General features: G+C 33.2%; 1 protein-coding gene across 3 annotated transcripts in view; it reads left to right on the top strand.

Annotated features, from left to right (window-relative positions):
* Nucleotides 1–499: 499 nt before the first annotated feature.
* Nucleotides 500–15,597, top strand: part of LOC132703789 (sodium channel protein 60E-like) — a 192,846-nt gene continuing 177,748 nt past the window's right edge. For all 3 annotated transcript variants that reach the window (XR_009619148.1, XM_060673274.1, XM_060673266.1), the window contains exons 1-2: nt 500–637; nt 7,651–8,071. Coding sequence is in view for 2 of the 3 variants with exons in the window: in XM_060673274.1 (XP_060529257.1) it covers nt 7,664–8,071 (408 nt within the window). In the remaining variant the exon portion in view is untranslated. The remainder of the gene's footprint in view (nt 638–7,650; nt 8,072–15,597) is intronic.

The following is a 15,597-nucleotide window of genomic DNA, read 5'->3' as shown; positions in this document are numbered from 1 at the left end:
AATATTGAATTTGCCTGGCAAAACCGTAACCATAAATCACTTTAACTCAAAAAAGATTGAATTGTTTGCTGGCAATGAAAATACTTGAGAAGTATACAGCAGTATGCAGAGCAGCAGAGAATCTTATCTTGATCAGATCAGACGCAGATTAATGAAGGTCATATAATATCCATATAGTATCAAAAATATGATAAAACAAAAATATAAGCAGTCCCTGCATACCTAATGAGGTTTTATTACTCTCTGCCATTCTGAAATAGACTATATACATCTTTACTATTCCCGCTAATTATAAAAAAAGCAAAACACGAGCACGTAAGATGGTGAAGCGCAATACTAATGATTTATTTAGACCACGGGAAGAGTACAGTGGCGCAAGAGTTACGGTGGCGGTAGCGGAGCGGCGGTGTCAAGGGTGCTCCAGGTCTGCGTCGCGACGCGCCGCCTCCCGGCGTCGCCTCCAGCTTTACCGCCACAGCTCCTCAGTCGAGCGCGGGCCCCGGATCATGACGTTTAAGTTCGTATTTACCGGCGTCCATATTGGGACTGTTTGCACCGTGGTCATAATATAGTACGTATAGCTGGGACAAGGATATCCGCCGTCACAGCCCTAAAGTGGATTACATTAGGGGTGAAGGTAGGAATCAAATAAATCTAGACCGAAATTGTAGAACTTTTTAATGAAGGGGGGATAGATTTTCTATAAATTATTATTTTTAAAATGAAAAAACTCGGGTGTCTCCATTTACAATATACGGGCGTTACCTAAAGTTCAACAAATTTGATGAAACCCATGACGCGTTTTTTTTAATAATTCACCCTAGACGCATACGTTTTAAATTTGTTTGTTTTTTGTTTTTTCCTTCATTTTGAAAAACTCTTGTCGATATATAAAAATGTGATAGATTCGAATAATTGAATAAAAAACTAAGGCAATATTTGCTATTAATAATAATGTAGACATTTAATTTCCAATAAAAGGAGGATAATTTACAAAAACAAAGATTAAATTTAACAAATTCACAATAAAGGTGCGTGGTGACTTATGCAGAAAGAGCAAAGAACTGTGTGCCTATTTGTGTGACAGTTTTTATTTTCGGTTCACTAGATCTTAGAATGTAAAACATTGGATGTGAAAGTAGGCATTCATGAATTTTCTGGTAATATTTTAATATCATTCTATAGCAAATTAGTGGCTTGTAACTATTACGTTCCTTGTGTCATATAAAATAAGGTGTCAATTGAAAAAAGTCACTTTTTAACAAATTTTAATTAAAGTATAGAGGTAAATTATAAGTTACATAAGTTATCATAATTAACAAGCTAACTTCATATTTGTCGTTTGTGTTACTACATTTATTTTAAATTTTTATTTAAATTTACAAATTTTGCTTGCGATACATTGTATTATGTAGGTAAGCTGGAAATACTAATATTTAGCAACTTCAAAAATCGGAGTAACCTGAGCTTTAAATTGATTTATGAAAATTAACGGATATCTAATTTTTTTCGAGTTCATTAATCGAAGATGTGATGCTGCTGTTTGGTGCCTAATGGTATATATTTAATGTCTGGTAAGGCTCTTTCCACACTATGTCGAACGACAAGGGCTATAGACAAATTTCTGTCTGCACAACTTCGATTCGTCAACACTCACTCAGTTTGTGTGGACGTGTTGACCTACGTATATCGGCAAGCCTAGTGATTTTTTTTGTCAAACCCCCTTCTGACATTCCTAGGGATAATATGAAAAACATCTCTCAAAATATAGATATTTCTCTCGAAAACATCATAATTTTTTGTTCTCGACTGATTCTCTTTCTTTCTTTCTCTAGCAAATCTGGTTTTCTATTTTTTTTAATCTTTTTATCAATATTTTGTTTTTCAGTGGTAAACAAAACGGTAATCTCAATCAGCCAATCAGCCAAATACATTTCAATGAAATAGATGATTTGTTCTTCACTTGAATTCATAACTTGATTTGGTTAACAGACTAAACAACTAAAATAAAATTAAGATATAAATATAAAACATATATAATAAAGATATAATATTAAATATGTATAGTACACTTCAAAATAAATTTAATTTCACTTTGGTTGAAGAGAAATTAATATGACCGATTGTACCAGCTGAAATGACATGCAACACGTTTGGCATTACTTCGACTTCCTTTGACCCGTACTAATTTGATTCGGTTCCCTTCGATTCGACCAGACATTGTTAGACATGTCCGGCTACACGTCCGCACGGAATCGACATTATCGATCGACATAGTGTGGACAGAGCTTTACCCGTTTAACGTAGTTGTATTATTAATTATCATAATATTTTGCGAACTTCGTCTAGTGCCCAGATCACAAAGATATTTGTTGATACTAAAATGTTATTAACCTGTCTCAAAAATATTTTACTACTTGGAATAAGTAGGCAGTAAACGAATACATATGTATTGGAGGCTTGCAAATTGTGACTTTAGCTGTAAACAATTCAAATTTTAGTTTAGTCTTCCGAATAAATGATATATGAAAATGCGTCCTGTAAAAGCCGTGAAAAATGCAGAAACAGTAAGCAATGTGTACCACGACCAATCTCCTGTAAAAAAACGGATATTTTCGAAAGATTGCCGTACAAACTAATTTATAATATTCAGTTTGATGAGAAAAGACCAAAAGTCTACACTTCAAATTAGGAAAACTAGTGACAATAAATAGTGGTTTTAGGATCCATTCAAAATAACACAAATACGAACCTCATTGTACCAGAAAAGTGGCATGACCTCGACTGCATGCGGTTTTTCGTTAATTTCATAAAGATTTTTGAAAGAATAAACCTCGGATTAAAGTAAAACCTTGAGCCTTTATAGGCGAAATCACAATTTGACACATACCGACGCATTTGTCGTCTAGATTTTTTCGAAGAAAACACACATAAAATAATTTATTAGGTTGTGTAATGTTTTATTTTTTGGAATTAATTAAATAATACGAAAATCAAAAGGAAACCCTAGACCATCTATATTTTAAAATTTCACTTCTTATGTTATTGTTATGATTGATTGATATGGTTAATTTTATGAAGGGTAAGCTACCATGAAATAGCGTTGTATAAGTAAGTGTAATGCCAATTTCCCAAATAAACTCCTACTAGTACTATACTAGTACTATTTACGAAACTTCTGGATTGGCTAAACGTTAGCAAGTGCGACTCAACAATAATCGAAGCAAGAGGAATCCAGGAGTTTTGTAAATAGTAACTGCGATGCTGTGGTTCCAAAAATAAAAAGTCGTGATCTTTCGTGAATTTTACGATGAGTTTTCATGTGGAGCTTTGATCTAAGGCGGGTCTTTAAAAAGTACAGGGTGTAGAATTTTGTTTTTTTTTAAATTCTTATTCAATTTTGACAACTGTATTTAAGCGGCTATGACCGTTATTTACTTGATGATAGGGAAAATTCTAAATGAAACATTTCCTTACTTGGCGTGTAACAAACTAATAATGTTTTAGGATAAACTAGTTTTTTCTAATAATATATCATTATGGAAAGAAACATTTTTTAAAACCGATACTTTCATGCGTTCCCAATATAACAGAAGCATATAAAATTTTTCTCCATTTGTAAATCTGTTTCTACGACAATTACCTACTTTACGAGGTTCCATGTTTTGGACATCATTTCTGAAAATTTCCTGCATTGTCTTCTACTTTTATGCTACTAAGTACTAAATAACATATAATAATTTTAAATACATTATATGGAATTCCAACAGGATTCCGGGCAATTACAGCGAAGTCAAATTAGCATTCCGTGTGGTGCCTTCTAAATATACAGGGTGATTCGATTTTCTGTTCTGCCACCAACTTCTGGAGATTTTTATATAATAACTTGCTAACTCTTCTCTCCCCCTCGGGCATAATGAATTCAGAACTCGTAATCGGCTGCCCCTAGTGGTGCGCAACTGCTTAATAGCTCCAATTAAATATCTGTTTATTTATCTTATGCGATAGTTTCTCTCAAAATGTGCGATTATGCAGGGTGATTCAGTTTTCACTAGAATAACTTCAGGTATCGATAGAACTAATCGAAATAATTATTATTAGTTATAAACTATACTCCATGGGGGTAAAGTGGCGCCAAAGTTTGAATAATTTTTTTATTTTAGTGCTCAGCCAGGGGATCTAAGCGCACAAAGACAATGTAGCTATCATGCATGAAAAAATTTATTTATAATTGCTATACAGGGAGTTGTTTTTGTATGTGTCAACTGCACGGAACTTTGTAGAACTACATTGTCGCACGTCACTGAATAAATCTGTATTTTTTTCCGATACGTTCTATCGTTTTATTAACTTTTTCCTTTTTTAATTTTTAAAAATATTTTTGATAAACAATGTAGTGTTGTAATTGAAAAAAAAAACGTCACTACGCTTTCTAACGCTAAACAAAAATAATTGCAATAACTGAAAACTGATTTTTTATATTTAGAATACGTGGAATCGCCTATAGAAGCTTAAACAGCAAGTAATGTTTCCCGTTCAAGGTTTTAGCGCTTTTGGAAAATTTCCAAATTTTATTAGAATCTTTAGCGATGTATAAACGAACGTGACCAATCAGTCAAAAAAATCAATTCTTTGTTGGAACTCGTATACATTTATTGCCTGAACGGTCACCGTGTTGATGTGATTGACCTTTTCCCATACTCGTCTAATACTCATAATTTTGTGTTTTACTGAAAGCTTGTGACATTTTGTTCGTTGCCGTTTTTTTTATTTTAATAAGGTAGTAAAGGTATTAAAGAATAGACAAATTATTAATTTACATATAAATCACAAACGGGCTCAAGCTTTGTTAAAAACATATAAGGCGTTTCTTAATGGCATATCAACACCGAACGGAACAATTATTGAGCTCATTTTAAGAAAAGAAACATGAACGTGAAGTTCTTAAGTTTTTAAGTTCAGGGTGATAAATTTTTGAGGAAAAAATCTCTTTTATGCAGTGTGGTCCACACTGGATGGACCATTAGAAGATAGAAGATGAGATGTCCTATCCCTCTAAAATATTTTTAAGTGCGCATCTCTTTTTTTAGAGTCGACTCACGAGATAAAGTAGATTCTGTTCAGGTATCCTTATCATTCAGAGCAGTTGTGCAGTTACATCACGTATAGTGACGTAATCGTAAATGATCCTTGTGTCTTAGCTATATTGCCACCGTAACCATAAATAACCATTCCAAAACTGACAAATAAAATTCCTGTGTTCATTTACGACATCGATAAATATGTCATGCTATGATGTAACTGACTGGACTTTACTTGTTTTACCGTTATCGAAATAAAAAATAATTTTCTGCGTTTTAAAGCAATTTCGACACACACGAACAAATATTAATAATTCTGTATTTTAATTGAGCAGATAGCCGAAATTTTGCAGACAGTTTCTGAAAGGGTGTTTTGAAAATATCATTTTGTAGGGGAGTTCAAGACAAACGGTACATCGATTATTTTTAATTACACACTCTTCATATTCTTTCATTATCGAATTCTAGGAAAGAAACTAAATTAGCTTTATTCAAGTTTCCCTTCCCTCTACTCTTACCGTCTTTGAAATAAAAATTAATTCCATGATTCTTAGGTAATATCAATATGGAACACCGTCATTTCGAAGAAAGTTTCACACATAGACAGAATGAACTTCTTAAACCTCATTTTCAATTAATTTTAGTTTGTTTATAACTATATTTCCCATTTTGTATAAGGCAATAAATCAATCGATCAAGACAAAATATTTCTGATCGAGCTCCAAAGACATATTTGTTTTTATTAGATTATTAAAAGGGGCTAAAATTAAATGAAAATGAGTTTTTACGAAGTTTATTTTGTCTATGTGAAACTTCCTTCGAAATGATGTTGTGCAAAGTATGTATGTAAAGATCATAAAAAAAATTATTTCAAAAACGGTAAGAGACAAAATTGGGTTAGTTTCTTTCCTAGAATTCGATTGCAGAAAATGTGCTATTTACACAAAAAAAAACTCAATAAACCGTGTTTCTAAAGTTTCCGTGCAGAATCTTATTTCAAAATTGCACGGTCTGTTTCAACTAAAATGGTATGCCAGGAAAGAATGCCTGAGCCCTTCCAAGAACTATCTGGAAAAGTTCTGCTTTGTGTTTAATTAAAGCAGGGAACTATTAAGATTTTTTCAAGGGTCCAAAATTTATCAAAAATCTAGGAAATTATTTTTTATTTCGATAAAGGTTACAGTAGGGACCCTTGAACAAAATTTACTTTGTTTTTTGGGTAGAATCTGAAAATGAAATGATATACAAAGAGTTTTTAAACTAAGCAAGATGTTGCCATGTTTATATAGCAGCCACAATGCTGCATACTTGAGAAAATGTATTTGGGTATCAAGAGGCACAAGACTTTTTCAATTCCTATCAGTGGCGCACTTCCGCGATTTTTACCGCATATTTTTAAAATTTGTAAAAAAGGATGGTACATTACTGACATTTTTCAAGCGAGTATTTTCTTTAGATGTTATAAGGACGTACCTGACAGGAAAAAAGTAAGAGTTAACTTATACGGATATAACTAAATGTAAAAAAAATTGAGGGGTTTTCCAAATTTTTTCTTGGAACAGATGCGATGCAAATCATGGACGGATGCCACTAGCAGAAACTAAAAAAAAGTGTTGTGCGCCTGAAAATGTGTTTTGATACATGACAATGGATTTATGCAATTTCACTAAGATATCTAAAATCATATGAAGGTACCAGATATTCATTCAGTGCGAATATTTTACTGGCATATTTATCAGTTAAAAATATGTCTGTTTTTACGTATTAACATGAGTCCTATGTTGGTTTCTCGTTTTCGAGAAACAGAGTGGCAAAATTTATAGAAAAAAAATCGTTTTTTTATTAGTAGAAAACATTTTAGTTGATTTTGGCAAATACAGCTTTGTGACAGCAAATTGTAAAAACGAAAGGAACAAAAAGGTTTCGTTTTTGATTGCTTGGTCTAGAAAAATAGTCAGTAGCGTACCTTAATATTACCTATAGCTGTCAACTAGATCACCCTCTCACACGCCACTGAAATGAATTTTGTTTTAAATAAGCACGCTTATGACGACAAATAAGCGAGCCAAATTTTGTCAAAATCAGTTAAAAAATATTTTAGAGTGATTTATATAAAAAAACAATTTTGACACCCTGTATCTCAAAAATAAAATTAATTGAGACACATATTTATATAAAAACAAAGACCCTGCACATCAAGAAATAATTCTGAAAATCTTATCACCCCGTATCTCAAAAGTTCGTTTAGGACATAGTTTCATATAACATACACGTCATTCGATATCTTAAAAAGTTGCGCGTTGAGCTTTTTATATCCCTGGATCTATAATTTCGTAGCGGATCTCATGGATCAAACAACAAAGTCCCAACTGAAAGTGTTAGTAATCAAAACTAAAGCTTCTTTTATAAGTTTTTCTCCTAATTTGAATTGGATTATGGGTTTTTCGGTCAGCTGTCAAATGCGGTGTCCAAAAATGACTATGCAATGACTGCCAATTTTCCTTTGTTTTCAAATATTTTTGTCGTCAGCTGTTACCGGCTTAAAAAAACATTAAATTTTAATTTATAGTGTGACCCGCTACATGTCGAATCCGCTTCAGAGTCCCGAAGCTTCGTCCTTCCCTCAAAGTCCCAAAAATGACAATCGAAAGATGTTTGACTCGAAACGACCGGTGTCGTACCCGTGCGGTCCGGAAAGCCACCACGTGGTTCCCGACGTATTTGGGAAAGAACCGAATCTCTCGAAGAGGTTTTCGAGTGACCCGCTCAAACCGCCTCCGCGGGCCAAGACTCAAGTCAAACCGTTTACCAAGGAGTCGCTGGAGCGCCTCGAACGTAAGACTATGCAACTAGTGCGCGAATACGGTTTCCAACCGAGGAGGAAACTTAGTGTCCAGGACGGGTCGAGGTTGCCGTCCAAGTATGAACCATTCCCTAGGAAACTCTATGGGCGGCCGCTAGAGGAGATTGATAATTTTATCTACGATGAGGTGAGCGCCACAACTAACTCCACAAAATTAATGTGGGAATACGCTGTTTAATAGTTATAGTCTCTTCTTATTTACTGTAGGTCCAGAAATTTAAGGAAGGAAGTATTTAATTTATTTACATACAGCTTTACACTACTTAATCGTACACATGCAAATACAGCAAAATACTAAGATACTTACTCATCTGGTAAAACTTTGCCAAGTTCTGATAAAGTAGACTCATTTAGATGTGTTGGTTAGTTTGGTTGCTTTCATAGCCACAGTTGCAAGTGCTACCACTCTGTGGCAAGATAGCGTAAAACTTATGAGTGTGGCAATTGTAACATATAATGAACGCCGAAACTAACAGGGATCCGCCACTTGTAAATGATATTAATGCGCAATTATAAGTGAAAGCTTTCGAATTGGTTTACAGACTTCATCAGGACGCTGAATATGTCGCTTATACCTCCAATGAGGATTGATAATAAAGTGGTCTACAGGTGTAAAACGTAGACTAGACACAAACATTCCGCAAGGCCATAAACACAATGCAAACTACTGAAAACGGTATGAAGTGCCCGATAAGCAATCACTAAAGCTAAATGAAGAAGTGTAAAAAGGACAAGAAACAATATTCAATGTTTTAAAATAAGTTTTCTGACCGCACATTTGAGAACCGATCGTTGTTTCACCGGCTGGTTGACAGCTACATAACTATTCTGCAGTCTATGAACTGTGAGCATTAGTGTCATTTGCCCGCTCCCTCTATTATGTAAGATACGAGAGCATATGAATATGAAAGAAACAAAGTAGAGTAACAATTTTTTTATTATTTTTCAATATAATCCCCCTTAACTTCAATACACCTATTACATCTCTTTATTAACAACTCAATCCCTTTAAAAAAAAAATTCATTTGGTTTGTCTGCAAAATGAGTTAAAACAGCCTCTGTTAACTCAACTTCGCCGTTAAACCGTCGTCCACGTAAGTCCTTTTTCAAATATCCAAACAAATAATAGTCCCTGGGCGCCATATCTGGACTATAGGGAGTCTATCTGTTGGAACCCAGACTCTAAAATGGCAGCTTGTGCAACACCAGCAGTATGGACAGGTGCATTATCGTGCAAAAGACGCACGCCTCTGGTCAGTTTTCGTCGTTTTGCACGTATGCAGTCTCGTAATTTATGTAGTAATGTTGCGTAATATTTACCATTGACAGTGGTATTAGTTTCTTTAAAATCTATGAAAAGAATTCCTTCACAATCCCAAAAGGTCGTAGCCATCACCTTTTTTGTTGACTGGCAGTCTCTGAATTCTCTTGGAGGTGCTTCACCCTTACTACGCGACTCCATTGATTTTTTTTCGATAGAGTGTCATAATAGAGAACCATAGTTTCATTTCTCCGTCACGATAGTTTCTATCACAGGCTTCGGTTCCGACCCACATAGTTCCAAAAAAGACCGCGCACACTCGACACGGCGTTGTTTTTGAATAGCCGAAAGGTTTTTAGGGACCCACCTTCCACTAACCTTATGCATACCTAAATGATCATGCAGGATTCGACGAACACTTGTATCAGAAAGCTTAATAATTTCTGAGATTTCCTTGACCTTTAAACGTCGATCAGTCAATACCACCTCTTCCACAATCGCAACAATATCTTATGACATCCACTGGTCGACCAATTCTTGAATCATCTTCAAGGGACTCCTGTCTCATTCGAAAAGGTTTTGCCCATTCTTTGACTGCAGAATGCGAAGGTGAACTTTGGCCGCACACACCATCCAGCCTTTCTTTAATAATTTTAGGTGCTAACCCTTCTTTTGTCAAAAACTTTATGACTGCTCTATACTCAATTTGCGTTATTTGTGACATTTTTTCGGACACGTCTTGTTTAAAATTCTGTCAATAAAAACTATTTGACATAAGACTTTTTTTTTCCGCAACCTACTAAGATATATATTTAAAAGAACACAAAGTTTTATCGTGATACTGGAGCTGCATCTATGTCAGGCCGGGAAATTTTTGCGCTAACCTCATATAACGGTTAACTTATTAGAAGTTGCAATCATTTTACAATTAGGCTTGAAAATTCTTAGAAAAAGGACGTCGCAAAGTTGTTCCCCACTGCATACAGTTTGAGTATTTGTCATCAATTGCCCTACTCGAATAGCTCCAACGTTTCGAAAAACAAATTGCCATGTTAACTTTTAGAACCCAACAACATTATAGTAAGAACTGTTATAAAGTTGAGACAAATTCGAATCTTTTTTGTTGCTCTGTATCTGGGAAGGAAAAGCATTAACCGCATTTTATTATACTTGGGAGTAGTTAAAAATTGCTTTCCTAGGCTATGGCGTCATCTGACATAATCGCCAAATTAATTTCCTGAAAAAAGTTTAATTTTGGGAAGCATTGTAATGAATATTATTAACGTCTCTTCTTCGACTTACCAAATAAAGCGCTTATTATTCAGCCAATTCCAATGATATTTAAAGTTGAATCGTCATTGAGCTTTATTATTTTTTTACCTCCGAAGGGTACAAAATTACGCACAAGCTGAAATTATTACTATGTTTTGATATCCTTACTCTTCTATTCATTATTATCATTTAATTGTTCATTATAAAGTCACTGTAGTTAGCTAACTAATAAAACTAATAAATTGCTATTGCCCTATTAATTAAAGCATTTAATCAGTAAAATGTCCTGGTTCCATAAGACATTTTTAATGCAATAAACACAATCAAAATAGAACTACTAAAATTTTAGATAAATTTTAAATGACTGTTTCAAATGGCAGACAATCAAGCATGAATGCGTGAATGATATTGAGCGATATTTCAGAAAAAAAAAAGTTTACTTACGGGATACCTTGATAATTGGAAAGGAAAAAAGAGATGGTTTTCCATATTTTACTACGTAAGGAAGTCAATAATTAACAGATGGTCTCCAACAATTTATTAAGTGATAATTCCATTTTTTTTAAAGATCTTAAAATATAGTTATTAGAACTTAGCTAAATTGGGGACAATAAGACATTCGTAGCAACCGGTAAACTTGAATTGCTTTCCGAAATTCAACTTGTTTTAGAATTCTTTTATTCATATTTTAGGTTTAAGTGCCACAGTTTTATAAAATGCTTTAAGCCTTTTTCCAACATCCGCCCCGCCATTTTTCAATTTGTCTCAGTTTTAATTATTATTTTTTCTGAAATGGACGCCTTGAATTTCATATTTGATGCCTAGTAGTTCGTTGAATGTCAGTTTTGGAGCATCTTGAAGTGACATTAAACTGCCCTCGCTATCAATTTCTTATTATAATATATTATATTATTATAGTATGTTATTATTATTTTCAATAATTATTCCGCTATTTTACCGACAGGTCTACTCGTTTGCAAGTAACGGGTTAATTAAGGGGGTTTATTAAGCGAAATAAATTTTATGGGCATAGGCGTACATTGAGAAAGTTTGGCAAGTAATAGAGTACAAGACAGCCCCTTTTTCGAGTATGGCGTTTTTAACCTGGCAGGACAATTATGCATATCAAGTTTCAACGAAATATGTAAAAATTTGCTAGATTTGTAAATAAAAACGTTAATTTTTAAATAAAGCTTAACGCTCTGTATTATAGAAACCGGGTGCTACAATTAAATATGCTATAATAGGAGGAAGGTTAGCGCAATCGAGTGTTTTCTAAGGAAGGTTAGCGCAATCGAGTGTTTTCTAAAGATTTTAAACGCTGATGGTATTTTGAGGTTTGTCAATTCTGACAATAGTTGTAGGCAATATGGGGTTGATAATAGTATTATTTATTTGACACGAATGGAGCGAGTGTTTAATAAACGAGTGAAAACATTGCTCCCAAACCCTTGCGATACAATTCCGGAAATGTCCGAAGTGGCTCAGATCCATGGGAAACGAAACTGACTTGTTAAAGCGACTCGTTTCTCGCACGCTAGATCGGTGTGCAATTAGGTATTTTATAGACGGGAGTAGAGAAACGTGATTAAAGTGACGTGTAACAAATTTGTTGTATAACATGTAAGTTTATTTAATTTGTTATTTGATTAATATAAAGGACTTTAATTAGAATAGTAATGTTTCGATCGAGCGATCATGTTTAGTATCCATTTGGATTTGCTTTTACATTTTTTCGCCCGTCTCGGATGTAGGTCATGTCAAGTTTGAATTTAACACCCGTCCGCATGGAGATTGTCAGAAAGTGGGGCACAACAAACCATTCAAAGTCAATTTATAGAATTTTATGCAGTTTCTATATTCATCGCAGCGATTTCCAATTTGTTCCGTTCCGACGGTCCGAAATGTGCGTTAAATTCCGGATATAAAATCCGTTGTTTAATTTTTAATTGGTTTTAGCGTAATGCACTTTATTTTTTGTTGCCTACAAATAAAATGGGATATCAGTTCATATTTCGAGAATAACATGTTGGTTAATTTTTTATTCAAAATGCGTATAGAGGTAAAATTACCATATAAGCTGAGTTGCGGAAAATATTTGGCAAGTTTGGTATATGACAACAAGAGTTTTTTTTTTAAACTGTTTCAATGAAGCTCTGAAGAAGTCAATAGGATGATTGGCATGACGTCAGCAAGTTCGACTTAGCAAAAACCGATGCAGTAGGAATCCAGAAATTTTGTAAAAAGTATGAGCTTGTTGAATTTTTTCGAAGCAAGAAAGCAAAAACCGGATCGAAATCAATTTGACGAATACTTAATATCAATTTACTTTTTTTGTCAAGATTGCCAACATGAAGTATATGAAAACAAACGCTTTGCAATATTCGTATCAAAAAACACATGCATGTATAAATTGTTTCGTGTCTACTGAGCTTTGTATTAAATTGTGGAATACGCGGAACTACCGAAACGATCATCTTTTGATAGTAATAAAGGAAGACTGCATAAAGTAGATGGTATAAGTTTGTGTGTTAAACTTCCTCATACTTTCCGTTAAACATGTTGAGGGAAATTTAAATTACGTTATTTCGAAACATTAAAACAAGTTATTGCATTTAATCACGATAACAATTCAAAGTTTTAATTTTTGATATTTTTCAAGTTATACCTGTTTTATTTGGAATGGTTTATAAAAATATGAAAAATATTTTTATGTTATACATTTTTTAATTGATATTTATTCTCAAAAGTTATTATAGTCTCTTCTTCCATTTTATAGAGGCGTCAAACTCCATTAGACAAAATTGGGAGGTTATTAATAGATTAAACCCCAACTAAAATGTAGACATATCAGCAAAAAGTTGCTGTTGAGAAAAATAAAGGGGTATTTTGATTGCCTTTTCACATTTTATTTATTTTTTACCATAATCTTTTACAGATTGTGAATTTTTTAAAACTAATTTTGTCTAGAATTTTGAAAACATGTTTGCATTTCTAGTTTTTAGGACTGAGTGCAGGTTGATACTTGGAAAATGTACACTATTTAAGTGTTAAACAATATTTTACTGAAAACCTTCAAATGTGTTGTCATTCAACACTAAAGAAGCAGAGATGTTTCATTATTATTCAGTCCCTATGTACAAATTGACATAGATTGTCTTTTTAAGCACACAAACCGTTTTGTGGCTCCGAGTAATATATTTCTATTTTGAAAGATTAAAAATGACATACATCTATGGTAATAAAATACTACAGAAATATGCACTGAATAGCGGATGCAAACATCATGAGGCGCCTCACAAAACATCTAAACACACTATGGCATATATTCAATATAAGCGACAATGACTTAAAACACCTAATCACATTTATGGGACACTCCACAGGGGTACACAGAAAATCTTGCAGACTGAATGACATTTATCAGATAGCCAAGATTTTAACACTGCAGCTTCTAATGGAAAAGTAGTCACCTGCTTAATATACAGGAAGGTCCTTGGAACAAATAGTTATTGACTTAGAAGAAAATTTAGCAGAGAAAGAAGAAGAAGAAGATATTGTAAGACATAGTAAGCCATGAACTTCTTTCCGAAACAAAAAGTCTGCTTCGGACGCAAACAAATAAACTGAAAACATAGAAACTGTTAAGAATCAAAAGAAAAATACAGAGGTGTGGCAAGCAAAGAATAGTAATACACAGGGTTTCTTGGACCGAAAAACAAAAATAAATTGTAATATAACATTTTAAATCACATATCAAAGACCACCGAAGCCTAATGAAAGCGAGCAATTTATCTCAGTTAATGAATACATTCTGGCAAACATCGACTGGCAAAAAATTAAGGCATTTATCCCAAATGTTTATTATTACTACGTTACATTTTACAATTGTAATACAAATTTTGTTTTGATGTCCTATGAAAAACTAGATTTTATTTTCTTAGCACGAATTTTTAAAAATATAATCTAATTTTTTTTTTCAATACCCTATGGAAGATTAGAGATTATTTTGTGCAGCATGTTTCTTAAAATGAATCATTATTTGACATAATCTTTTGGAAAGTTTTATTTTCTTTGTCCTTCTGGCTGTCTGATTTGTCTACGTCTGTTTGTCTATATGTGTGGTTTTTATAGTCCATCTTTCTATTTTTTCACTAGAAGTTTAATTCAATAGTATTTTTTCACTTATAACAAATATAAAACACGAGGAGATTCGACAAGAAAATTTCGTGTCAAGATTATTTGAATATAAAATAAAATCTGTGATAAAAGTATTCTATTTTAGCTCAATTTTTATTTTATTTATTTCTTTACAAATCAGTTGTTAAACTTTAGTTTGTAATCTATTTAACAATTGCACAGGTAAAAACCAGTGAAAGGAATCTAGCATTCGATATAAAATATGATCAGTCAATATTTTTGGCTGTGAGTATATTTACTTATAATTACTTACTTTATAATAACATATATTATAATTTATTGAAATGTTTTTGTGTGTTTTATGTTTTTTGCCGTGAACAACATTTTAGATAGTTAATTAACCAATCTTTATCAGAATATCTTCATTAACTGAGACAAGGTACGCTTATCATTAATATGTATTGTATTTTTATTTTGCTTTCATTTCCTAACAGTTTTGTATGTTTTAAATTTCTTTGATCACGCCCGAAACAGACTGTTTTGCATTCGTGGCTACCCAATAAATATATGTAAGATTTTTTCTGTACTCTAGTGGTGTGTTGCATAGATGCTAGATTTTTTAATTTTTCAAATTAAGAATATATTATCAAGAGCCACAAAATTGTTGCTCTACTTAAAAGACAACCTATCTCACTTTGTCATTTGGGACCAAATAATAAATAGTTGAACACCTCTGCTCCTTTACACGCTTGAAGTAGTAGAAGTAGTTGGAGTTACAGTAATTTTGTGAACTACTTACCCCATAATGTTTTCCTGGTCGTTTACGGTTTAACGACATAACTCTGCTGTAAACTGTTTCTAACAAACGTTTATAACAATTTTGATGGTCATCGTTTTGCTCCTATTATATTTTTGTTTTTTCTGCCCATCATATAAGATAAGATTTTAGTAACTTATGGTCAGTGCCACTTAATTCCACC

This window comes from Cylas formicarius, unplaced genomic scaffold, assembly GCF_029955315.1.
Source record: "Cylas formicarius isolate icCylForm1 unplaced genomic scaffold, icCylForm1.1 PGA_scaffold_10__41_contigs__length_53128322, whole genome shotgun sequence".
In the NCBI taxonomy this organism is placed as follows: Eukaryota; Metazoa; Arthropoda; class Insecta; order Coleoptera; family Brentidae; genus Cylas; species Cylas formicarius.
This window is presented reverse-complemented; position numbering and strand designations above follow the sequence as displayed.